The sequence below is a fragment of the Benincasa hispida genome, chromosome 8 (assembly GCF_009727055.1).
Source record: "Benincasa hispida cultivar B227 chromosome 8, ASM972705v1, whole genome shotgun sequence".
NCBI lineage: Eukaryota > Viridiplantae > Streptophyta > Magnoliopsida > Cucurbitales > Cucurbitaceae > Benincasa > Benincasa hispida.
The window spans coordinates 31,721,982-31,745,611 of NC_052356.1; the positions used below are offsets into that span (position 1 = coordinate 31,721,982).

The 23,630-nt window shown below is 34.4% G+C and overlaps 4 protein-coding genes across 4 annotated transcripts in view; 2 read left to right on the forward strand and 2 right to left on the reverse strand.

Annotated features, from left to right (window-relative positions):
• Positions 1 to 9,716, forward strand: part of LOC120084011 — a 25,301-nt gene extending 15,585 nt beyond the window's left edge. The window contains exons 3-7 of the mRNA XM_039039916.1: positions 8,366 to 8,477; positions 8,565 to 8,794; positions 8,837 to 8,945; positions 9,035 to 9,266; positions 9,354 to 9,716. Coding sequence (XP_038895844.1) covers positions 8,366 to 8,477; positions 8,565 to 8,794; positions 8,837 to 8,945; positions 9,035 to 9,266; positions 9,354 to 9,716 — 1,046 coding nt within the window. The remainder of the gene's footprint in view (positions 1 to 8,365; positions 8,478 to 8,564; positions 8,795 to 8,836; positions 8,946 to 9,034; positions 9,267 to 9,353) is intronic.
• A 5,345-nt stretch (positions 9,717 to 15,061) lies between these two features.
• Positions 15,062 to 18,405, forward strand: LOC120083157 (C-factor). The gene is made up of 6 exons (XM_039038758.1): positions 15,062 to 15,445; positions 15,783 to 15,935; positions 16,313 to 16,406; positions 16,688 to 16,770; positions 17,243 to 17,396; positions 17,877 to 18,405. The coding sequence occupies exons 1-6, from the start codon at positions 15,296 to 15,298 to the stop codon at positions 18,110 to 18,112; spliced, it is 870 nt and encodes a 289-aa protein (XP_038894686.1). The 5' UTR covers positions 15,062 to 15,295; the 3' UTR covers positions 18,113 to 18,405.
• A 39-nt stretch (positions 18,406 to 18,444) lies between these two features.
• LOC120083153 (LRR receptor kinase SERK2) lies at positions 18,445 to 20,234 on the reverse strand. The gene is made up of 2 exons (XM_039038755.1): positions 18,967 to 20,234; positions 18,445 to 18,813 (listed from the first exon to the last, which is right to left on the reverse strand). The coding sequence occupies exons 1-2, from the start codon at positions 20,201 to 20,203 to the stop codon at positions 18,479 to 18,481; spliced, it is 1,572 nt and encodes a 523-aa protein (XP_038894683.1). The 5' UTR covers positions 20,204 to 20,234; the 3' UTR covers positions 18,445 to 18,478.
• Positions 20,235 to 20,931: 697 nt separating this feature from the next.
• Positions 20,932 to 22,216, reverse strand: LOC120083155 (transcription factor bHLH52). The gene has a single exon (XM_039038757.1). The coding sequence runs from the start codon at positions 21,883 to 21,885 to the stop codon at positions 20,959 to 20,961; it is 927 nt and encodes a 308-aa protein (XP_038894685.1). The 5' UTR covers positions 21,886 to 22,216; the 3' UTR covers positions 20,932 to 20,958.
• Between the last annotated feature and the right edge of the window lie 1,414 nt (positions 22,217 to 23,630).

The following is a 23,630-nucleotide window of genomic DNA, read 5'->3' on the forward strand; positions in this document are numbered from 1 at the left end:
TCCGCATTCCTCCTGTCATTACAGTCTTATTATAATTTTGAGATCTGAACAATGACGTCAAGCGCCTTTCTGATGGCCAATCTTGAGGAGACCCATTATATATGGTTGCACCCGAAGGATCATAACTCCAAGTCAAGAGCAAAAGGTTGCAAACTTGAATCAGATCGACTTTAACATGGCAACAGGTGAGAAAGTCTCCTCATAGTCGACTCTTTCTACTTAGGTATAACCCTTTGCCATAAGTCGAGCCTTGAAGGTCTGTACCTTCCCATCAGCACCCCGTTTACGCTTGTAGATCTATTTACAACCTATAGGGAGAACCCCATCAAGCTGATCTACAAGATCCCATACTGAGTTAAAGTACATTGACTCCATCTCGAGATCCATGGCCTTAACCCATTCATCCCAGTCAACATCCTCCATTGCCTTCTTATAAGACAACGAATCCTCAATGTCGCCATCTGCTACCATACCAAGGACATCCCGGTCAACATCTGGTAATGCTATAAATCAAAGGACCGTCCTCAATGGCAGGAGTTCCCAACTCACTCAGTATTGAGGTCATGTTACCTATGGTCATCCTAGTGAAATGAAGTCTCTATCATGAACGGTGTTATATAACGAGACATTAACACTTCGTGGTTAGGTCTTATACAAACTCTTTGTATAGGACGCCCCTGCTCGCATGTCCCCAATACGAATGATCAGGATCAGACCATATATGACAAGTCACAACAGTTGTGACCATTCCACAAAGCAGGCTGCGTCCGTAGCATTACCAAAATAAGGTTTCCTCCTATATCCATATACTACAGATCATTTTGGTTATCACTCAAGACATGATCCACTTGTATGTCACCACATACATGCTTGAGTCACATACAGATAACCAGGGATTTTATGTTTATTGGTTTGTGGTAAAGCAAATTTAAAACAAATAACCGAGCAAAACAACAAGATGTGAAGTAAATATCATATATTAACAATCACTGGTGTTCGTATATATTGTTTACAAACTACAGGACACGAGACTTTAGGGCATCAACCCCAACATGCAGATTTAAGGATAATCCCAAATAAACAGGAGTTTATAGTTAGCTCAGGATTAAGATCGAGTTACCTAGGTCATCAAATTTGAATTAGTCAGTTTTATACAGTAAACGGTGTTATAAAGTAAAAGTGACCAAGTCATGGTCCAGTCTTATACAAACTCATTGCATAGGATGCCCCCACTCCCATATCTCTATATGAACGATTCAGGATAACATCGTTTGTACTAACTACAAAGTGGGTCGCATCCATAGTGTCCCCAGAACAAGGCGCCTAACTTATCCCTATACTATAGACCATTTTAGGCTATAGACTCGAACTTGATCCATGTTTTATGTCATCACATAAAGTTCAAGTCTACATTAAATAGCCTCAGGACCTTAATTTATTGGATTTCAAGATTACAATTTCAATAACAATTTTATCGAAAAATAAAACAGGATATGTTTATCAATTTACAAACTACGAGTTTTAGGATATAAAATCCAACAAACTTCTACTTGGACTAAAACTCCTAGTGGAGTATCACAATGTTGAATTTAAGTGAGGAAAAGAAACATGTGAGTACAATAAACTAGGGCATATACCCAAAAGTTCTCCCACTTGTCCTAGTTTACAAACTTTGTAGACCTAGACTCTGTAGGTGACCTTCAAACACTTTAGCCATGAGGGCCTTTGTAAAAAGATCAACAATGTTTTGTAGTGTATCTAGTAAGGATCATATCTTTAGTACCATACACGAGCATGTAGGTCCTCGTTCTCCTAAGATACTTGAGGATATTCTTAACGGCAGTCCAATGATCATATCTAGGATTGGACTGATACCTACTGGATATCCCTACTGCGTAGCATATGTCAAGTCTAGTACATAACATTACATACATCAGGCTCCCTGCTACAGAAGCATAGGGAATATGTCTCATATCCTCAACCTCTTGAGGTGTCTTAGGACATTGATCCTTTGACAAATGAATTCCACATCTATAAGGTAACATACCTCTTTTGGAATTTTACATCTTATACCAAGACAATATTTTGTCTATATAAGTTGCTTGAGACATGGCTAGTGTTATGTTCTTGCGATTCCGAATAATCTGAATCCCGAGAACATACTGCACATTTCCTAAATCTTTCATTTGGAACTGCATTGCTAGCCATTTCTTGATGTCAGTTAGTTAGCCTACTTCATTCCCAATGAGTAGAATATCGTCAATATATAAAACTAAGAACACTATAGTAGAATAGGTGATCTTCTTGTAAACACAATGCTCATCAACATTCTGTTCAAAGCCATAAGATTTGATCACAGTATCAAATCTTATATTTCAAGATCTAGAAGCTTGTTTCAACCCATAAATGGATTTTTGAAGTTTACAAACCTTTTATTCTTGACCCTGTGCAATAAACCCCTCTAGTTGAACCATATAGATACTCTCTTCAAGATCGCCATTTAAAAAAGTTGTCTTGACATCCATCTGCTAAATTTCATAGTCATAAAAGTGGCAATGGATAAGAGTATTCTAATCGCCTTAAGCATGGCAATGGGAGAGAAAGTGTCTTCATAGTCCACTCCCTCTCTCTAGGTATAACCCTTTGCCACAAGTCGAGCTTTAAAAGTCTGTACTTTACCAGCTTGGTCTCATTTTCTCTTATAGATCCACTTACAACCAATTGGTTTTACATCATTTGGTTTATCTACAAGTTCCCAGACATGAAGTACATAGACTCCATTTCGAGGTCCATGGCTTTGACCCACTTATCACGGTTCACATCTTTCATCACCTGTTTATAGGTCGATGGATCCTCTATGTCGTCATCAGGTATGACGATTTGTTTTTCTGTTAAACCCAAATAACGGTTAGGCTAATGAAGAACCCTCCCACTACGTCGAGGCATTCTCAACTCTTGAGAAGGATGTGACTGACCAAATGTACTAGTTTTATCTACTACTTTAGTAGATGAACTAGCTCTATCTGTAGCGTCTTTGGAAATTTCATTCAATACTAATCTACTGCGAGGTTGATGACTTCTTATGTGGTCTTCCTCTAGGAATGTGACATTTTCCGATACAAATACCTTATTCTCTTGAGGATCGTAAAATAGACCACCTTTTGTTTCTTTTAGATAACCTACAAATAGGCATAGTTTTGAACGACATTCCAATTTTTTAGGATTTTGCACCAACACGTGTGTCGGGCATCCGCAAATCCTAAAGTGACGCAAACTGCCTTTACGCCCTTTCCATAGCTCATAAAATGTTTTTGAAACATTTTTAGAGGGAACGTTATTCAAAATATAGACAGCAGTTTCTAATGCATGTCCCCAAAATGAATCAGGTAACTTAGCAAAGCTCATCATTGAGCGAATCATGTCTAACAAGGTTCTGTTTCTTCTTTCAGATACACCGTTCTACTGAGGCATATTAGGTGCAGAGAGTTGTGACTTGATTCCGTGTTCTATAATATAGTCCTGGAATCTTAAGTCCATGTACTCACCACCTCGATCTGATCGTAGTGTCTTAATTGTTTTACCTAACTGGTTCTCAACCTCAACCTTATATTCTTTGAACTTTTCAAAAGAATCAGACTTGTGATACATTAGGTAAATATGACCATACCTTGAATAATCATCAATAAAACTAATGAAATATCCATACCCACCTCGAGCTTTGACATTCATCGGTCCACATATGTTCGATTGTACGAGCTCTAAGGGTATTGTGGCTCTGAGACCTTTTCCAGTAAAAGATCTCTTAGTCATTTTTCCCTTAAGACAAGACTCACATGAAGGTAAAGAATTGTTTTCTAACTGATTTAGGAGTCCATTCTTAACCAATTTCTCAATCCTTTTGAGATTTATGTGGCCAAGTCTTAAGTGCCATAGATAGGCATTAGAAGAAACTTTTTGTCTTTTATTCTGAGTTTCGGCTGTTCTAAACATCTCAGCTTTTAAGACAAATTTTTATTTAGTTAGTCTTAACTTATATAAGTTGTTTTCAAGTATAGCAAAACAAATTTGAATACCTTTTCTGAAAATGAACGCTTCATTAACTTCAAAAGATATTTTATACATTTGTTCCATAATACAACCGATAGATATTAAATTCCTCTTCATAAGAGGTGCATACAAAACATTTTTAGTACTAGATATCTTATCTTCGAAAAATTAACTTCAAGTCTCCCACTGCTTCGGCCGAGACAACCTTTCCCGTTCCAACCTTGAGGGTGATCTCGCCTTCTTCAAGCTTTTTCCAGGAACTAGTTTCCTGAAAAGAGAAGCAAATATGATTAGTGGCTCCTGAATCCAATATCAATGTTAAGGTATCATACTCCACTAAACATGTTTCAACAACTAGTAAATTATATTTACCTTGTGCTTCTTTTTCTGCTTTTTCCTCAGCAAGGTATTTCGGGCAGTTACTCTTCCAGTGCCTGTTTTGGTTGCAGTGGAAACATTTTCCTTTTTCTGTAACTTTCTTTTCCTTGTTTTTCATGGGAGTCTTCCCCTTACCCTTCTTTTTCATTTGAACATTTTTGTTCTTTGAAGGTCCAGCTTTAGTTTTAGAGGACGATCCTTTTAAAACTTTCTTTGTGGTGACAACATTTGCCTCCACTTCTTTCCTCTTAGACTTTGTAAGAGTTTGAAAACGCTGGAGCTCGTTAAGAAGGGTTGTCAGATTAAACTCTATCTTATTCAGAGAAGCATTCGTTTGAAAAGGTATGAAGCTATTCGAAAGAAACTCCATAATAAAGCTAACCTGATTTACCTCGTCGATGGCGCCACTATTTTCTTCAGCAATATTGAAGTGGACCATTATATCCAGGACATGTTCTCTAACAGAGGTCCCTTCCTTCATACGCTTATTGTAAATGTACTTAATTGCCTCGTGTCTTAGGATTCATGATGGTTGCCCGAACATCTCTTTTAATGAATCCATGATAGCCTTAGCTATGCCCAAGGATTCGTATTTCTTCGCTAATACATTAGTCATGCTGGCAAGAATATAGACACGGGCTTTATCATTAGCCTTAACCCATCGATCATAAGCATCCCGACTAGTTTGGCTACCATTCGAGGCAGGGGCCTGAGGACATTCCTCAGTTAAGACAAATGTCAGGTCATCTATTACTAATATTGTATTCATATTATTTTTCCATGTTGAGTAGTTGTCGCCTTAAGTTTTTCAGAAGCTAATAATTGAACTAAAGAGCTAGTCATACTAAAAAGTAAAACATATCCTTTTTAGTAAAAAACATTAATCTTTTAAATCCAATCAAGTTTAGCAAAAAATAATGTACCCATCATTATTTATATTTGCAATGATATTTCAACGGTTTAGATACTATCACCATTGAACCAAGACTATCTTGGCTAGATACTATCACCAGAATAACTTTTATTCCTATAGTAACTTAGTTATCGCTACTTTGGTTAGGAATTTACTAAAACTTAGTAATTCTCGTAAGTGTGACCCTCCATTTTCATACCTCAAAGATCGAAATCATTATGCTCCCGAAGTTGGAAAGACAAGAATGAAAATAGACCTGAGAGACTCTATCAATTTCTACAGTTCGCAGAGTTCCGAAACCTATAATACAACCCTCCGATTGGTAAGCTCCAGGGCAGACATGCAGGCGCATTATAGGATCCTCACGGTGCAACCTAATGGAAGAGACCGTAGAATGTGTTGACACACTTCCTTCTCCCACTTACTATGAACAACTTCCCCTATTCACCTTGGTATTGACCTATGCAATCTACACATCTAGATGTGTATAAGAGACAGGTACATTACTTCTCTCTAGCTGAAGTGTTCTAGACGGTTAGGGTATAAAATACTTAGCAATACATTTCGGCTAACTTAAACATATCCTAAGTCTAGGTGATTCATCCGAGTATAACTTTTACGCATGCTCATAAAATCGTCTTAACCTAACTTAGATGCCGGCTCGATCTCCAAGTTGTAGGTGTTCCATGAACCGTCAACTTAAATACCTTCAACCTTAGTCATTTTATCCAACTTTTTACCAAGATCTTGCCGGGTGAGTTTTCTTGTAACTTTGGTTTTACAAGATATCGATCTATTTTCTATGAAAATTGAGATTGCTCGATGGTTAACCCTAAGTGAGCATGCATTTTATCTTTATTATAGATTTTTGAAGTCTAGGTTATTTTATAACAATTATAAAATAAATTATAATAATTATAACCTTAGAGCATTCATCTATAACATGCTTCCTTCAAACAAAGATGCTTTAATAACACTTATATTAAAACTAAGCATGCATAGTATATATTTTATAACACTTATAACATATAACAAATGCATGTCACATGTTTTTCCCATGGTGGGGTTTTAAAACTATATGGCATACTATGTGCATATATAATTAAACAACATTTTACATCACATGCATAATAGGTAAACAACACTAAAGTGGATCAATTTTGGCATTAAAAACAAACAAATAACTAATTTATTACATAAATAAGCAACCAGCTTCCTAGAACCGGCTTCAAACACTTTGAACCATCTAGAACCGCTCAGAAACCATTCGAACCGGCCAAAAACACCAAAAACCAAGTTAAACCGGTCAAACCGGCTTAACCAGGTCAAACGGACCGGTCCAGACTGGCTGGTCAATGCACGCTGGCGCGGTCAAGTGCAGGGTAGGTCGACAGAAAGCGCACAGGCGCGCGGGTCACGGAGGTGGGCGAACGCGCAAGGTAGCTTCGAACCGGGTCGGAACGGAGCGGGCGAAGAAACTAGGTCGGGTCGCGAAATGGGCCGAAGCACTTCGTCGGCAGCTGGCGTGCTCGGGGCTATTCCGAACCGGGTCGGATCTCGGGCTGGCAAGCGGGTCGTCTGATCTGGTGGCTGAAACGGGTCTGAAACCAATTTTTCTCAATTAATGATGCTGTCCAATCTCCCGAAACCGAGCAATTACAACCTAATTTCAACTCTAATAACTCCAACAAATTTACAGACCTTTTTTCACACATTAATGCTCATAAACATGTGATCAATTACAAATTTCCACAAGAAATGTAAAGAAAAACAATGTTAAAACCGTAATAAATCCACTTTAGTGCACATCACTCAACATTTGAATAAAAAGGAAAAAAATACCCACCAGAACCAGTGAAGACGGGGTAGGGCCTGTAGCTTAGAGGATTGAAGCACATGGCTACGAACTCGACCCAACCTCAGAACTTCGAACGACTGACATGTTTTGGACGGTAGAATAGGGAAAGGGAGAGTCGTGCCCATTCTCTCTCCGGGCACAAGTAGGAACATCAAAATGAAAGACCGAAGACATGTACACTCCATGTTCTGAGAAATATTTACCATCCGAAAAGAGGAAAAAGAAAATAGTCTTCGTCTAAAGAAATGTATTAAGAAAGGACAGATGTATATAACCTTTCAATAAGATAATGTTTTTTCAACTCTCTCAAAATGGAATCTATTCCAAACATATATGCCATGGTTCCTTATTACTAAACAACAAATAACTTCACTCCTTGTCAGACCGTTAATATATGTATGAGAAATGCTACCATAATTTTATGAAAAAAAATTATGCTTGTATTTAATTTATGGTATTAAACATGATAATTTTACATTATTTTAATAAATTAATTAATTAATTAACAAATATCATTTAATGTATTGATAAGAATTAACTAATGAAGAATCAAATTTTAATTTTCCTAAAAAAAGAATCAAATAATACTATTAATATAAATACTTGAACATGGGTATTTTATAGTTTAAAATTAACCAATTAATATACTTGATGAATGTCTTATTAATTATTTTTAATTAATTGAGTTTAGTATTAGTAATTATAAATTTGATTTAAGTTTAGTTAAAGAATATATTATATAAAAAGTGAAAAAAAAAAGAGTAAAGTATGAAATATTAATAAAGAATACTAAGAATTATAATTATGAATACATTAGTATAATGAATATGAAATATTAATAAAGGATACTAAGAATTATAATTATGAATACATTAGTATAATGAATATGAAATATTAATAAAGGATACTAAGAATTATAATTATGAATACATTAGTATAATGAATAAAGTAATAAAAATTAATAACAATAATTAATTAATTAATCCTAAATAATCAGTTAGTTATTAATAATGACTATCGAAAAATGAATTTTATACTAGGTTAGTTTAACCTATTTTAATTAACTATTAACTACATTGTTTACTAAATACTCAACAAATTCAGTCAAAATACATTCTGTTTAATATAACCTATTTTATACATTCTGTTTGGTGTATTGTTGGCTATAGGTACGCCCCTTCAGTTTGTTAGTTGGGTGAGGGCTTGTGTTACTTCGCCTAAGTTCTTTATGATGATTAATGGTTCCCTTGAAGGGTTTTTTCCTGGTAGGAAGGGGTTGAGGTAGGGGGATCCATTGTCTTCTTTTTTGTTTGTGATGGTGATGGAGGTCTTGTCTAGGTTGTTGAATAAACCTTCTGTGTGGTTTAGGTTCCATGATCGGTGTGAGCACTTGGGCCTAACTCATTTGGTTTTTGCAGACGATTTGATGATTTTCTGTGCAGTTGAAAGAGATTCTTTGGAGTTTGTGAGGCAGGTATTGACAGAGTTTGCAGAGCTATCTGGGTTAGTTGCAAATGTTGGGAAGAGTTCTATGTTTGTCGCGGGTGTGGAGTCTAGGGAGGCGGAGGAACTAACTGTGTATATGGGAGTCTCTCTTGGTTCGTTTCCTGTTAGGTATCTGGGTTTACATTTATTGGCAGGTCGATTGAGGGCTATGGATTGTGCACCTTTGATACAGAGGATTACAGCTTGTATTAGAAGCTGGGCAGGGAGGTCTCTCTCCTTTGCTGGGAGATTGCAGCTTGTTAGGTATGTTTACAGTCCTTTCAGGTTTTTTAGTATAGCATATTCGTGTTACCTGCGTGTGTAACTCATGAGGTTGATCTTCTATTATGTAGTTATTTATGGAAAGGTAGTGTGGTGAGTCAGAGTGGTGCACGAGTGGCGTGGGATGAGGTGTGTGTGTCGTTGGAAGAGGGGGGGTTGGGTGTGAAGCATGTGGCCTCTTGGAACCAGGCTGCTATTATGAAGCTGCTCTGGCATCTCTTAATGAAATCAGGGTCACTTTGGGTGGCGTGGGTGGAGGCGAATGTTTTGCGTGGGCGGTCGTTGTGGGCTGTTAGGAGTAAGGTTGGGAGGTCTTGGTGCTTGAGGGCTATCTTGCGAAGTAGAGATAGATTCAAGCATCTGGTTCATTTGATGATTAGCGATTGACAGTCTTGTTTTGTTTGGTGGGATCCTTGGCTTCCGGGGGGTGCGCTTTTAGATTCATACGGGTCTACGATGATTCATGATGCAAGGAGTAGTTTGGAAGCGCGGTTGTCGGAGTTCTTGAATGGTGAGGGAGGTTGGAGGTGGCCTACAGTGTCTTGGGACCTGCTTGAGATCTGGGGTTTTATCCAGGCAGTGGGGCCTAGGATGAGGGGAGAGGATTATTGGGTTTGGGTGCCAGATGCTAGTGGTCGGCTCTCTATCGCTAGTGCTTGGGAGAGTATACGTCCTCGTCGTCATAGGGTGTCTTGGGTTGGTATTTTATGGGCAGGGAGTGGTATTCCGCTCACTCCTTCTGTGCGTGGTTAGCAGTGAGAGACAGGTTGGGTACGCGGGATTGGTTGAGGAGTTGGGGTGTGTTGTCAGAGGGGGGGTGCCTTATGTGTGGGGGAGATGTGGAGTCGTGGGATCATTTATTTTTTAGTCTGGGTTTGGGAGAGAGATGTGGTCTAGTGTGTTGTGTCAGTTGGGTTCGATGCATCGGGTGGCTGGTTGGGATGTAGAGTTAAGTTGGTTGTGCCGAGTAGGTGCGTAGTAAGTTGTTCCGTGTTTTCTGGTGTCCGGCCATATACTACATCTAGCAAGAGTGTAATTGGCGGCTGCATGGAGGTCGATCGAGGTCGATGTCTACTCTGGTTCACCTTATGGTCTCTACGATTCGTGCTCGTGCTACTTCCTGGCGAGTTGACCTTCTTAGTCTTATCTAGTGTGTATATGGATGTATTTTTTTCTCCTTTTAAACTTCACATTGTTCTCTGTTTTGTTGTAGCCATTAATTTATGGGGTTTTGGGTTTTTCTCTCTACCTATCCTTCTGGTGGTTTGCGAGTTTGCGTCTATGTGTTGGTTTTGTTCTGTTCTTATCCTGTTGGCTTTGTTTTGATTTTGATGCCCTGTCTTTGCTTCTGCTTTGTTGTTTTGTTGCCTTGATCCTGGGCTGTGAAATCCTCTTTGTTGTTGTATAATAATATCACCTATTCTAAAATAAAATAAATAATTTGATTTATAAATTGTAATTTGTAAAATTGAATTGAATGTATTAATATAATGAAGGAAGTATTAAACATTAGTAAAATAAATAATTAACTAATCATAAATAATAATGGTTATCGAAAAATGAATTTTATAATAGCTTAGTTTAACTTATTTTAATTAACTATTAAATATATTGTTTACTAATTACTCAACAAATTCAATCAAATAAGCAATTTGATTCATTTAATAAATTGTAATTTGTAAAATTGAATTAAATATATATTTGAATGTAAAGTTATAAATTTGGTCTCTCTAGTTTTGAGAAAAATGAAATTAAGTCCTTATAATTTAAAATTAGTTAGAATTTTGTTTTTATGATTTAATAAAACCTCATAAATAGTTTGTTTGATAAAATCTTCGTTAATAATTCTGTTAAGTAAAGGCTTTTTTATATTTATGAGGATTTTAAGAAACAATCTATCTTTTTTTGCATTTTTTCCCAACTCTAGAAGTAGGCATCATGCTACAATATCTTCATTTTTTTTTTTTTTAAACAGTAGGCATCTCCTCTTTCTTTCTTTTAATAAAAAATTTCATTACCAACACCAACCATCCACATTCTTTTCCCGTCTTCCTTAAACTTCCCTTTTTTTTTTCCTTGATTTTTTTTTAAAAAAAATTAAACTTGAATCACTTTATTTAGTTTAATTTTTTTAAAAAAACGTATTTTATGGAATTGAACTTATATTGATGTAGATTTGATGTATATGTGTTTTGATCTCTTTATGATCTCTCTAGTACTTGTTCCTCTTATTCTTTCTCAGTTAATTGCATACGCTTATGTATAGGAGTGAAGCGCGTGATATTATTGAAGTTGAAGTCTTGTAAGAATGTTTGTATGCGTAGCACCTGAATTTCAATGAGTGGTAGTGGTTCAGTCTTTAAGAATCAAAGAATCTAGTGATTGAAGAGAATTCTATCTAGGCTCTCTGAAGTCTGAACCTTCTAACTCTTTCAAATGAAGAGAACTCCTAATTATCTAGTGAGTTTTGTGGGCTTGAGCTTAGGTTGTCCATGGATCTGACATTTAAGCCCATTGGATTTGGATCTTATTTGGTATTTAGGCTAAATTAAGCCTATTTTTAGCCTCAATTGAACTTTAGCCCAAATAATAATATGAAATTGAAATGAGTTAATTTTATTCAATCTAACAATCATGATGGAAACATGTGACATCATCGGTATTTGTCAATTCATGTCTTCCATTTTAATTTGAAACACATGTAAACTCTAAATTTCGCCTTCTATAGAGGGATTGATATTTACATCCTTCAAAATCTCTCCCTTATGTTAATAAAATAATACATACTTATTATTTAAAATATATATATTTATTTATGTATGTTAGGGCTATTTTCAAATATAGAAGACTGCGACAAACAATGATAGACTATGTGCGACACAATAATAGTCTATCGCTATCTATCATAGTCTATCATAGATAGACAGTAATATTTTGCTATTAGTTGTAAATATTTTTAGTAGCTTTGTCATTTAAAATAATTTTTCTTTATTTTAAGATATATTTGTATATTCATAATTTTATTTTATAAATTAAACAATATTTGAACCATGGTCTTAATTATTAGGTTTTTTTTTTTCAATTGAAACTTTGGGATCTCAATATCTCTATCATAAATCCAACTAAATAATTATGATTAAAAATAACAAAATAATGTATATTTATTTAATATTTATTTCATTTCAACTCAATTGTGGGTAAGAAAATAATAAAATAATTCGATTATTTATTTATTTATTAAATTAAATTAAAAGAGTTTTAATTATTAAGTTTTCTTTTGTTAGGATTGGAGTTTTAGATCTCTCATTCCAATTAAATTTTGATATTTTAATGTTTATGTTCATTGGAAAAAATGATGTTTGAAATTATGAAGAGGACCACTGCAAATCTGCAAGGACTAAGTTTTTGGGTTTCTGTCAAAAATAATAGTGTGGTTTAATTTAAAGTTTGAAATTAAGACTATTATCAAATCATCCAAATCATAATTAAAAAAAAAAAAGTTTTTGATAAAGGATTATTACCAAATAAAAATATATATACAATATTTTGATTTAAATTTAAAATTGAAATTAAGAGGATAAATAATTTTTTTTCACGAAATTTAATATACATATATACACACTCAAATAATCCAAGTAAAAAAGTTCAATTAATAGAGGATGGTCATAGAATTAGAAAATAAGAAAAAAAGTAATTTATTGTGAATTAAAACTTAAAATTGAGATAATAATCAAATTATCTAAATATATTTTTTAACTGAGTAATTTTTTTAAAAAAATAATATTTTAGTTTAAACTAAAATTTGAAATTAAGAAGATAATCAAATCATTTGAATCAAAATAATCTAAATTATTCTCTTACACCTGTTTAGTTTATATATTTCGTTATTATATATATATATATATATATATATATATATTAATTTAATTAAATTATATATAATAGATATATATAATTTAATTAAAAATAGTTAATATAAAATAACTATTATTGTTACCTCTCTTTATAAATGTTTTTTTCAATTATTATTTAGAAAGAAAAAAAAAAACCTCTTATTCATAACTTCACCTAACTTGTGCAACACATATCAAATTAGTACTAGTAGAAACCAAATTCTAATTAATAAATGACTGAATTCTAACTTTCTCTCGAAAATAAGGAAATATTTACAATTTAACCATATTTTAATGAAAAATTTAAAAAATGTCTAGATTACAATATCTTCTGCGTCCAACCAAAAACGATGGGTTTACAATTCCATCCTTGATTTTTTTTTTTTTGGTACCAAATTACCCTTATTATAACATTTATGTAAATTAATGGCAAGGGTGTAAATAGGGTTGTCTACTAATCTTTAACTTTAAAAATCTTATTAACCTAAATGTGATAAAACTTGAATTTTAATTTAAGAAAATAACATCAAGCAACCATTTAAGTTAATATATAGCTAATTCACAATTATGTAAAGCATCAATTCAATTCTAACATGCAATCTAAAAATTAGAAAAGAAACGAAGTGCAAAAATAAAAGAAGTTTAGGAAAAAGAAGGCACTGAAATTTATAGTGGTTCGACAACATGCTTATATCCACTCTCCGAGACTCATTCTTGGTTATTTTACGAAGAAAAGTTCTCTTGCAAGTGAGACCAAAACCTACACGATCCTTTTTCTCACTAAACTAAAAAGAAATTCGGATTTTTTTTAGTGGTTCAGGATCTAACCAATTACTTTTCTCACAATACAAGGTGTACCTACATCTTAATATAAATCCCAATGAAAAACTAAAATAAAAGAAATATTTCTAAATAGGTAAAATTCACAAGTTTGGAAAATTTTCTCATTTTTTTTTTTCTGAAGAAGGTGGCGAGGAGGATGAAGAATGATTGATTGTAAAAATTAAATGATTTTAAATCATCTATTGAATCTAGAGTAAAAGGAATGGATGGTTGAGAATAAATAGGAGAGAAAATAAAGGAGATTTAACTTAAGAAGGAAAAAGATTGAGAATTGTGTATTTTGGAAGGGAAACATCTTTTTCCCTTTTTTTCTCCCATTTTTTAATCCATTTGTTTAATAATTCAAAATTTTGGGATGTCTATGCTGCAATCTTATTTGATGAGGTATCTCATCTTTCTCGTTTTCTCTTTCTTTCTTTCATCCTAAATCTACCACATGTCATCTTAAGGTCGGTCCATGTTTGACACATCACTGCTATGTCATCAACCACCTTGAATTTTCCTTTAGAATCTTCTTTTAGCTGCAACTTCTTCGTTTGATGTTTAATTTAGGTGATTCAAAATATGTTGAAATCATTTCTTTGAGCTCTATGTTATAAACACTTTAAAACATAAATCATGAGTGAATAAATATTTGTTATCATCAAAACATATGATATGATTGAAGCTCATAAAACTAACACTTTACAATTCTCATCCTCAATTTTGATGGGATTTTTGTACGAATGACTCATTTTCGCCAAGTGAAATTACCACTTTGACTCAATAATGCATGGACGAGGAGCAAAAGTCTCACTCTCACTTTTTGCTTCTCGCTCTTTCATCTCACTCCTTCTATCCCCTTTCTCAATTAGCTTTCTATGATTAGAAATCTTCTTATTCCTTGATTATCGCTCTCGATCACTGATTTTCACTTCTCCGTTCTCATTCTCAATCATCGATTTTCGATTCATGCTCAATCTCTTTATTTCTAAAAAAATTGCAAATTGAGCCCGAAGAAGAATCAAATGAATTAATTGAATAAAAAGAAGAATCGATTGAAGAAGAAGTTGCCAACTAAATAAGAAGAATCAAAGTATCGATTAAATTTAAATTAAAAAAAAAAAAGTTGCAAATGGAAGACGGAAGAAGGAAGAAGAAGTCCAGCGAAGAATTAAACAAAAAAAAAGTTTCTTCTAAATTTACAAATAAAGTTGGAGATCAAAGAAGAAGAAAGAAGATGCTAAAAATTGGAGAAGGAAGGAGATCGAGAATCAAATAGGTTAATTCTTGGGTCAAAATGGTAATTTTACACAGCACTCATGCAAACGGAAATCCAGAATTCTTTGATTTTTAAACCTTGGTTAATTTTCATTTAGGCCCCTTGTTACAAAGCTTCACTAAACTTAGGAGAATTTCAATTTTCAGCTCACTTTGTGATTAAAGAGAGTGAAATGTAGAATGTGGCATCACGGCAGCCATAAGTTCTTCTGAGAGTTCGGCAATGGAGTTCTGCCTGCCATTTCGGCTAAATCTATTGCCTAGGTTAGCCTCCATCTTATTCCAAACAACCTCAGTAATGGATTCCTGTGGCCTTCGCCTTCATCAAATCAGGATATGAACCTTCTCCTCCACAATCAGCCAATGTTCGCCGCTGGAATCCTCAAATCGTTGGCTCGGAGACCTAATTTTTCCTCTGTTGCTGCCAAATGGGAAGGCGGAGTTTCGATGGTGCAAGGAGCTTCCAGAGGAATTGGCCTCGAATTTGTCAGTTCCTCTCTCTCTCTCTTTTAATCCAAGTATTTCTGTTCCGCGATGATAATATGTTCGGAATCCATGATTTTGTTGAAATAGATCAAAGGTTCACTTGAATTCAATGAGTTCTTTCAGTTCCTTAATTTGCGTAGTTTTTATGGAGTAGAATGTTATGAATTGTTTGTTTGTTTTTTTAGTTTATATCTGTTTGGAATTTGGTTATGGTTTATTCTACATGTTAGTTTATCCGAAGGTGATGTGAGTTACAGACCCAAATTGCTCTCACTCATTACTTACTTTAGCTGTAGCTTAACAAATTAAAATTGGCTTTATACTCATCTTCATGTAGGTTAGACATCTGCTGGAGAAGAATGAAAAAGGACATGTTGTTGCTACATGTCGAAATCCTGGACAAGCTACAGGGCTTCTTGAGCTGAAAAACAAGTTTGCTGAGCGCCTTTGCATTCTAGAGTTGGATGTCACCAATGAAACCACCATTAAGGTTTCACTCTTTTCCTTAAACATGACTAAACTGTAGATCACATTGGTTGGCATGGTTGGTTACCTTCTTATTGAAGGTAGAAGTTTTGGTTGAAGTGGTATCAAAATCTATACTTGTTCACTCTTTGAATGATTAAAGCTAGTTTTTGGATTTGATGCATCTGGGACCTTTCAGATGGCTACAAGCTTTTTTTGAAACCCAAGTAAAAGTAGAATACTCTTATAAGTTTAAAGCCTTGGATTAGGTGGTTGTGCAGTATGTGATATACATTTCTAGGTTATGAAATCTACTTTATAATGAGCAAATTCTTTCTTTTTACTCTGCATTTCATGGTAAGATTTTTAATATTCGTCTGTCAATGTTACAATGTATTTCAGGCATCTGCAAAGTCTATAGAAGAAAGATATGGGTCGTTGAATCTGCTGATTAATGCATCTGGCATTCTTTCGATTCCTAATGTACTCCAACCAGGTATTTCTTCTGAGAATTAAAAATTCCTTGATTATTTGAACAGCATAAGGGTTACAATTCCCATCATATTCATGCCATTGGTTCTAATGCAACATGGTAGTCGACTTTTTCTTAGTGAATCATAGATTTTACTTCTTTTCCTCCACCTAGACCTAAAATTGAGATATATTCCTGATTTACATAATAAAGTTGATAATTGAAGTCAATATTTTTACTCTTTTGGTTCATGTAACTTAGTAGTCGTGATCTAAGCTATTGGCCATGTTCTGGTTCCAATGCAGAAACTACCCTGAATAAAGTGGAGAGATCTTCTTTGCTTCATGCTTACGAAGTTAATGCCGTTGGTCCTATTCTAGTGATCAAGGTAGAACTCACTAGAGAATTTTTCTGAATGTTTACAATATTAGTTTTCACTTTTCAGTAGGAAATGTAAGCTCATTTCATTCAATCTTGGATATAGCAATTGTTTCTGCATTTCTTCAAAATCTTTTTTTTCTTTCCATTCAATTGAAACTACATCCCTAAAGTGCTCAAACAGCTGAAATAATTTGGAGATGGTTATTATTTTTTTATAATATCCATCACTCTATTCCCATTTGGGAAAGGAATGGATAATTCTTCTTTCGACCAGTTACTGACTCTGCTTAGTCCAGAGGGATGATCAAAATAAACCACCAATTGAACGTTACTTTGTCTGAGTTCAAGTACAAGTATATTGTCCTAAATATTTTTCTAGTATTGCTAAATTGTAGATACAAAATTTTCTTGCCAGTCCTTTTTGCAGGATTTTTCAGCATTTAGCACTGACTGTTGTGGATTATGATTTACTTGAGCAGCACTTGTGGCCTTTTCTGAAGGCTGGGGGAGGTTCTGGAACAGAAAGAGATGTTGCAGTTGTCGCCAATTTAAGTGCTCGGGTGGGATCAATTGGAGATAACCGTCTTGGGGGTTGGCATTCTTACCGAGCTTCTAAGACGGCACTTAACCAATGTATAGTGTCTTGTTGTCTTTATATTAACCTGCTCTCTCCCCATTACATTGTTCATTAATCTGCACGCCTTAAGGGGGAAAGAAAAGGGAATGGTTTTTTCTGATATGCACTCTTTTGCCATCTGGTTTAGGCTTTGAACTTGAATTCAGATATTTCTTGTTTCTTGCAAATCTTTTCTGCATGATAATGTGCTTTCATGTTCTTCATGTTCTTCAATCAAACAAAAAAGGGTCATCCTACTATACTGACACACGCTTACACATTCATTGCAGACATTCAAAATCTAATCAACAAAAATCGTTTAAACCATGAAAATTTGAATTTAGTCATTGAAGAAGTGCAGTTTCCATTTATCGGTTATTTATATTAGATGTTTTATGAATTTGTTAATTATTGGAATGCACAAATTACAGAGGAGCTAAACATTATTCTTTTTGACATCATAATTAATCTGAAATCCTTCCTTTTCGCTTGTGCAGTGACAAAAAACGTATCGGTGGAATTTGCAAGGAAGAAAGATCCAATCATATGCATATTATTGCATCCAGGCACGGTGGACACAGATCTGTCTAGGCCATTTCAGAGAAATGTTCCTGAAGGCAAACTTTTTACAAAAGAGTATTCAGTCCAAAAGCTCATGACAATCATCAACAATGCAAAGAGCCAAGACAACGGGAAGTTTTTTGCATGGGATGGTCAGGAAATTCCTTGGTAGTATGAACTTCAGTCTAGTTAAATTTTTTACATAAAATTCTGGATACCTCTTTTCAGCTTAGGTGATCAAGGTTGTTTCAAGGCGAGAGGATCAAACATGGGAGTAATCTGCCTTGATTTAATAATTATTTTATAGTTTTAATAAATACAAAGAGACTCAAATGTTGAAAACTATGGAGAAGCAAGAACCACTTAAATGAAGAAACATGGTAAAGTTATATTTGCATTCTTTGTTATTCGTAGTTGTTGAGGACATTGAAACATATAATAAAAATGTTCTTAGAAGTTTTTTCAGTATCAAGGCTTTTATTGTTAATTAGCAAAGTCTGTTAAGTTAAACATTCCTTAACACAAATATACCTTCTTACTATCTTGATAGAATCCTTTTGTGCCTACCTTCCCCAGTTTCATGCATCTTGTGATTACCTAATAATCTAGTTACAGTGTCATATATGTATTTCAAATTAGGTTGATGCCCACTTGATTGATGTGTACACATCAATGCCAGGTTCATTGCTGCTTTAGCTTGATTCACCATGCTTTCTTTTTGTAGCTCTATAGCTTCATTGATCACTATGTGCAAATTCTTGGGAAATTGCATTTTTATGTCTCGAACAAAACCAAATTCGCCTCGCTTGATCTCATCCCGCAGCTCCCGATTCACTATCATTTCAAACAAGAATACGCCAAACTTGTAGATATCTGATGCATCAACTACAATGTTAATTTTCTCAGTTGATGAATGCTGGAGAGTTCATGAAAACTTATTCGGATTATTTTGTTTTACATCAAAGAAAAAAAAAGGTTGAACTTTGCCAATTATTTGATCATAGTATTTCTTTCAGATTGACTTACATTTTGAGCTGCAATTTTGATGACCCAATTTGAACCTTGAAATCAACGGCACTAGCTTTCTGGTCAACAAGAGGCTGTTTGTCCTGAGATCATAATCAACAGCAGGCCATTCCTCCTGCAAATAAAGCATACCTTCCAACACTCCTTTGGCTACTTTCAGTCTATGTTTCCATGGCGAAGGCGACCTCGACAACCACATATCGACACTCTCACCCTCCAACCACTCTATAACTATGGCTCTCATTCGTCGGTTATCACACCAACCGAGTACTTCCACCAAGTTCTTGTGGGATAATTGGGTTAAGATCATGCATTCTTCAATAAACTCTTTCCTACTTTCCCTTGAAATCTCATTCCCATAGATTTCAACCCTCACTTGAGTCCCATCTCTTAGAACTCCACTGTAAATATCTACTCCCTCACACTTCACAATCAAATTCTTCTCCAAAAATCCACCGGTTGCAGCCCAGAGCATTGCCGGTGTGAACTTGTGCTTCCTCCTCAACATCCTTGGCAAGAAATCAGGCCTATGGAAACAAAGCCACCACAAGAACCACACTACTACAATCACAAGAATGGGAAACACAAACAACAGTATCACAGCTTTCATTTTATACTTCCTATGGTCTGGGAGAAGACCAGAATTTATAAAACTCGACGAATTAAACCGTTTAAAGAACAACTTTAAATCAGACATCTTACTCTCAGTAAACTTATTGTTAGACAAATTTAGAGCAGTTAGATTAGCAAGATCAGAGAAAATCCGAAATGGGACTTCCCCGTCAAGATCGTTTCTACTAAGATCAAGAACCTCAATCTGTTTACATTCCAAAACATCAACAGGGAAACTTCCTTTCAAAGAATTGTTAGACAGATCAATGGTGAGGATACTCAAAGGGCAGTACTTCCAAAAGAAGTGGAACGACAGGTACAAAGGAGCGATCTTCGGGCGGTTGCGAAGATCGATTTTCGGAAAGGACTCGACACAATTGAGGTTGCGGGATTCATTGCAAAGATGGCTGGCAACAATGGAGGACTTGAAGATTTCAATGAGATCCATTGGAGAAGCAGAGCAATAACGAAGAGAAGGGTTTAAATGACAGTTTTTGGAGATTGTAGAGTTGAAATCTGACGGTGGATGTAAGGTGTTGAGATCTTCTATGACAGATGCAGATAAAATGACAGAATAACAAGTTGCCATTGTTAAGAGGAGGAAGAAGATGAAATTTTCAGACATGGACACGGTTGATGATTCTGGATTATTAAGATCGAGTTTTTTGGGAAATTTGAGAAAAGACGAGAAATTTCTTTGGAATGTTTTTAACTATTTCCTCCGAAAGTTTTGACGGTTAGTGATGAAGTAGAAAGTGGAAACCGCCATTTTCGGAGGCTATGGCGGTTATGTTGAAGAAAAAAATTGAAAACAGTTAAAAGGCAAAAAAAATAAAAAAATCTAGGGATTTTTTTTTTCCTTTTGGAATCTTTGTCTAGATATTATGTTTATTATGAAATTACCCTTACAATTACGAACTGTCCTGCCTTACTTTTGTGTTTTGTTTGGTTGTCAAGAAAATTTTATTACCCATCTTTAAAAAGGAAAATTTTTCTCAAGAAACAGAGCAAATTTTATCTTCTGCTTGTAAAATAGAGAGATGGATTTTTGGAAGCCAAGAAAATATTAGAGAAAAAACCTAATAAATCAGCTGTTTAGAGTTATGAAGCAATAAAATTGGAAGAAAATGAAAAAGGGATTTCCTTTAATCAAGTGGACAAGTTTTACAAAGAACAGTTTGGATCATTAACGTGAGGTTAGCATCTAATTGAAACTAAACTCTAAACTCTAAATTAAATGGTTAAAAACAAAAAAAAAAAAAAAAGAAAAAAGAAAAAAGAAAAACTCTTAGTAACTTAGATTAGCTACAACAACAAGCAAAACAAAATGATGAACAAGCTACTTCTGCTTCTGTGTCTGATCAGTGTTTAGTTTTTTTGCTAGCTGCTGTTGTGAAGGATCTGATTGATGGAATTGAAAATGGACGGATGGGATTGAATCTCAGGAAAATTGGCAAGATTTTGGACAAACCCTTTTGGAACCAAACATTTTTCTTCAGAGTATAACTTCTCTTGAATCATTGTGGATTCAAGAATTCGAAGATCCTCTGTTTCTTCTTCTTGTTCTTGTTCTTGCTCTGTTTCTTGCTTCAGTTGCAAAATAGCAACTTGGGCTTGCAAGAATTTGACATATTTGAAAGCAGAATTCAGCATTTCGGCAGTATTCATCTTGCTCCCACCCGGAACCAGCTCTCCGAGCTCCTGCGTTTTTGCCGTTATCTTCCTCCGCCGTTCCCGGGCCGCAATTGTCTGTGCTGATAAGTTATTACTCGACAGCGGCACCGGCGTCGGTTTAGTCTTCAAACAACCACCATCATTCATCATTTCAGCATTGTCCATTCTACCATCCCACGCACTCGAAAACAACTCCGACGTCATCGTCATTGTCGGAGGAGGAGGAAAGTAACCTCCTCCACCACCTACATTACCGCCACCGCCACCGCCACCGTCGCCACAACGAAAGCTCTGTTCCAACACAGCCCTCTGACGTTTGGGGCAATGAAACTCAAATTCATCACAAGGGAAGAACTCAGGCGAGACGGGAAGGAATTCATCGACGGCGGGAGTGGAGAAGTACGGGTAGGCATCGGAAAAGAGAAACGGAAAGGCGTCGTCGAAGAACGGAGCAGCAGTGGTGGGGTAAAAAACAGAGTCGTCGACGTAATCGAAGGCAATGGGATCGTGGAGGAGCTGGGGGGGAGGAAAATAACATAGGTCCGGGGAGAATTCAGGGGAGAAATAGTGGAATTGGTGATAATATGAAGAAGGGTCAGAGTAGAAATTGGAGTAAAAGGTAAGAGCCGCCATTGAAGAGGAACAGAGTAAGAATCGGAGAAGAAGAAAAACAGAGAAAAGCAAGAGTGTGAAAATGAAGTTGAAGTGTGTGTTTTCGCATATGGATTATAAGAAGAGAGAGAGAGATTAATGAGGAATCAGTTATAGAGAGAAGGGTAATTAGAAGCTAATTAATCTCCGTGAAACCCCCAACTTCTTAACCCACGATTCTCTCTCTCTCTCTCTCTACTTTCTCTCTCTTCTGTAAATTTTGTGTTGTTAGTTAATTGTAGGATTAGGGTTTTTTTATGATGAAGAAGACGGTTACTTTTGGTGGCAATGGATGAATGAGATGATTATTTGGTTTTTGCGGCTCCTATATTTTAACCCTTTTTTCCACTTTGTTTTTTCTTCACTAATTATGTCTCTCTCTTTCTAGGGTTTAAAAAAAAAAAAAAAAAAAAATTGTGAATCTGATATAATTGAATTCGGATTTAATCTCCATTAAAAAAAATATATGGCCACTTGATGAAAATATTTATAGTGTGTGTGATTTATTTGAGTTTATTTGATTAGATATTTATTATCATCCGAAAATTAGATATATAAATCTATTATGTAATTATTAAACTAAAAAAAATATCTTTCTGGACAAATCTAGGTACATAGATTTTAAAATGTTTTTTCTTTTTAATGTTTTTCGAATCTCATTTTCATCTTAGTCCTTTAATGTCAAAAGATTACGGTTTTATCTTTTTATATTTGAATTATGATTTAAGTTTATGTAATACGCTACTATTTTAAGTATGTATTTTTAGTGTAAAAAGTTTTTTTTTTTTTTTTTTTTTGAAGTTTAATAGTAGTAGAAATTGATTGTTTATTATTTTAATTATATTAAGTACTTAAATAGTTTTCTTTTCTTTCATTTACAATGTTTATTTTTAATTATAATTTAAACATTGTTTTCCCAAAAGGATTTACATGTTTTTTATGAAAAGGACAGATATAGGTTTTTTTTTTTTTTTTTTTTTTTTTAAATTTGTTTAAATGGGAAAAGTCATACTTTTTATGGAACAATATGTAGCAAGTTTCTTTTTTTAGTGTGTACAAAAATTTAGCGGTTGATGGGTTGAAAGTTTTTGTGTCAAATGGTGTTTAAAAAAAAAAAGGGTGAAATGGCTAGAGATTATTGTTACAATTTCTAAAATTAAAATAAAAATTTGTCTCAAAGAATAAATCACCCTAAATTTAACCACAAAACATTAATATTTCCTAAAAAAAAGCACACATAACATTCAATCCCCTTTCAAAAAGGAAAAAAAAAAAAAAAAAAAAAAAAAAAAGAAAAAAGCTATAGTAATACTCGAAGAACAAATCGCCTAAAAACATGCCCAAATTCAATATCAAAATGTAAGAATCCAACTAATTAAAACGAACAACATTATGAAAACCAACACTTGTAAATTAATGTCAAAGTGAAGATAAATGCAATTTTCAAGAAATCACTTGAGAGTTGTTTGAATTCTATATATTAATAAAAAAAATTCACATATAGAAAAAATGTCAAACTATTTATAAAAATAGTAAAAAAAAATACTAATCTATTCTATCATAGATAGAGATTGATAAAACGTATCTATCAGTGATTGGAATGGATAGAAATCTAAAATGATTAAATTTCGTCATTTTGTATAAATAGTTTCCTTTATTTTTCTATTTTTAAAAATCTTTGTATATAAATATCTAAAATTTGAACGTTAAATAATAAATATCAATGT

What these genes read in the sequence shown, in the direction of transcription:
- LOC120083153 (XM_039038755.1), bottom strand. Translation starts at nt 20,203, where the DNA reads ATGTCTGAAAATTTCATCTTCTTCCTCCTCTTAACAATGGCAACTTGT. An exon ending in TCAAAATTGCAGCTCAAAAT is followed by an intron (nt 18,814 to 18,966) that starts GTAAGTCAATCT and finishes TTGATGCATCAG; the next exon opens with ATATCTACAAGTTTGGCGTA.
- LOC120083157 (XM_039038758.1), top strand. Translation starts at nt 15,296, where the DNA reads ATGAACCTTCTCCTCCACAATCAGCCAATGTTCGCCGCTGGAATCCTC. An exon ending in TCCTAATGTACTCCAACCAG is followed by an intron (nt 16,407 to 16,687) that starts GTATTTCTTCTG and finishes GTTCCAATGCAG; the next exon opens with AAACTACCCTGAATAAAGTG. An exon ending in TAAGACGGCACTTAACCAAT is followed by an intron (nt 17,397 to 17,876) that starts GTATAGTGTCTT and finishes TCGCTTGTGCAG; the next exon opens with TGACAAAAAACGTATCGGTG.
- LOC120083155 (XM_039038757.1), bottom strand. Translation starts at nt 21,885, where the DNA reads ATGGCGGCTCTTACCTTTTACTCCAATTTCTACTCTGACCCTTCTTCA.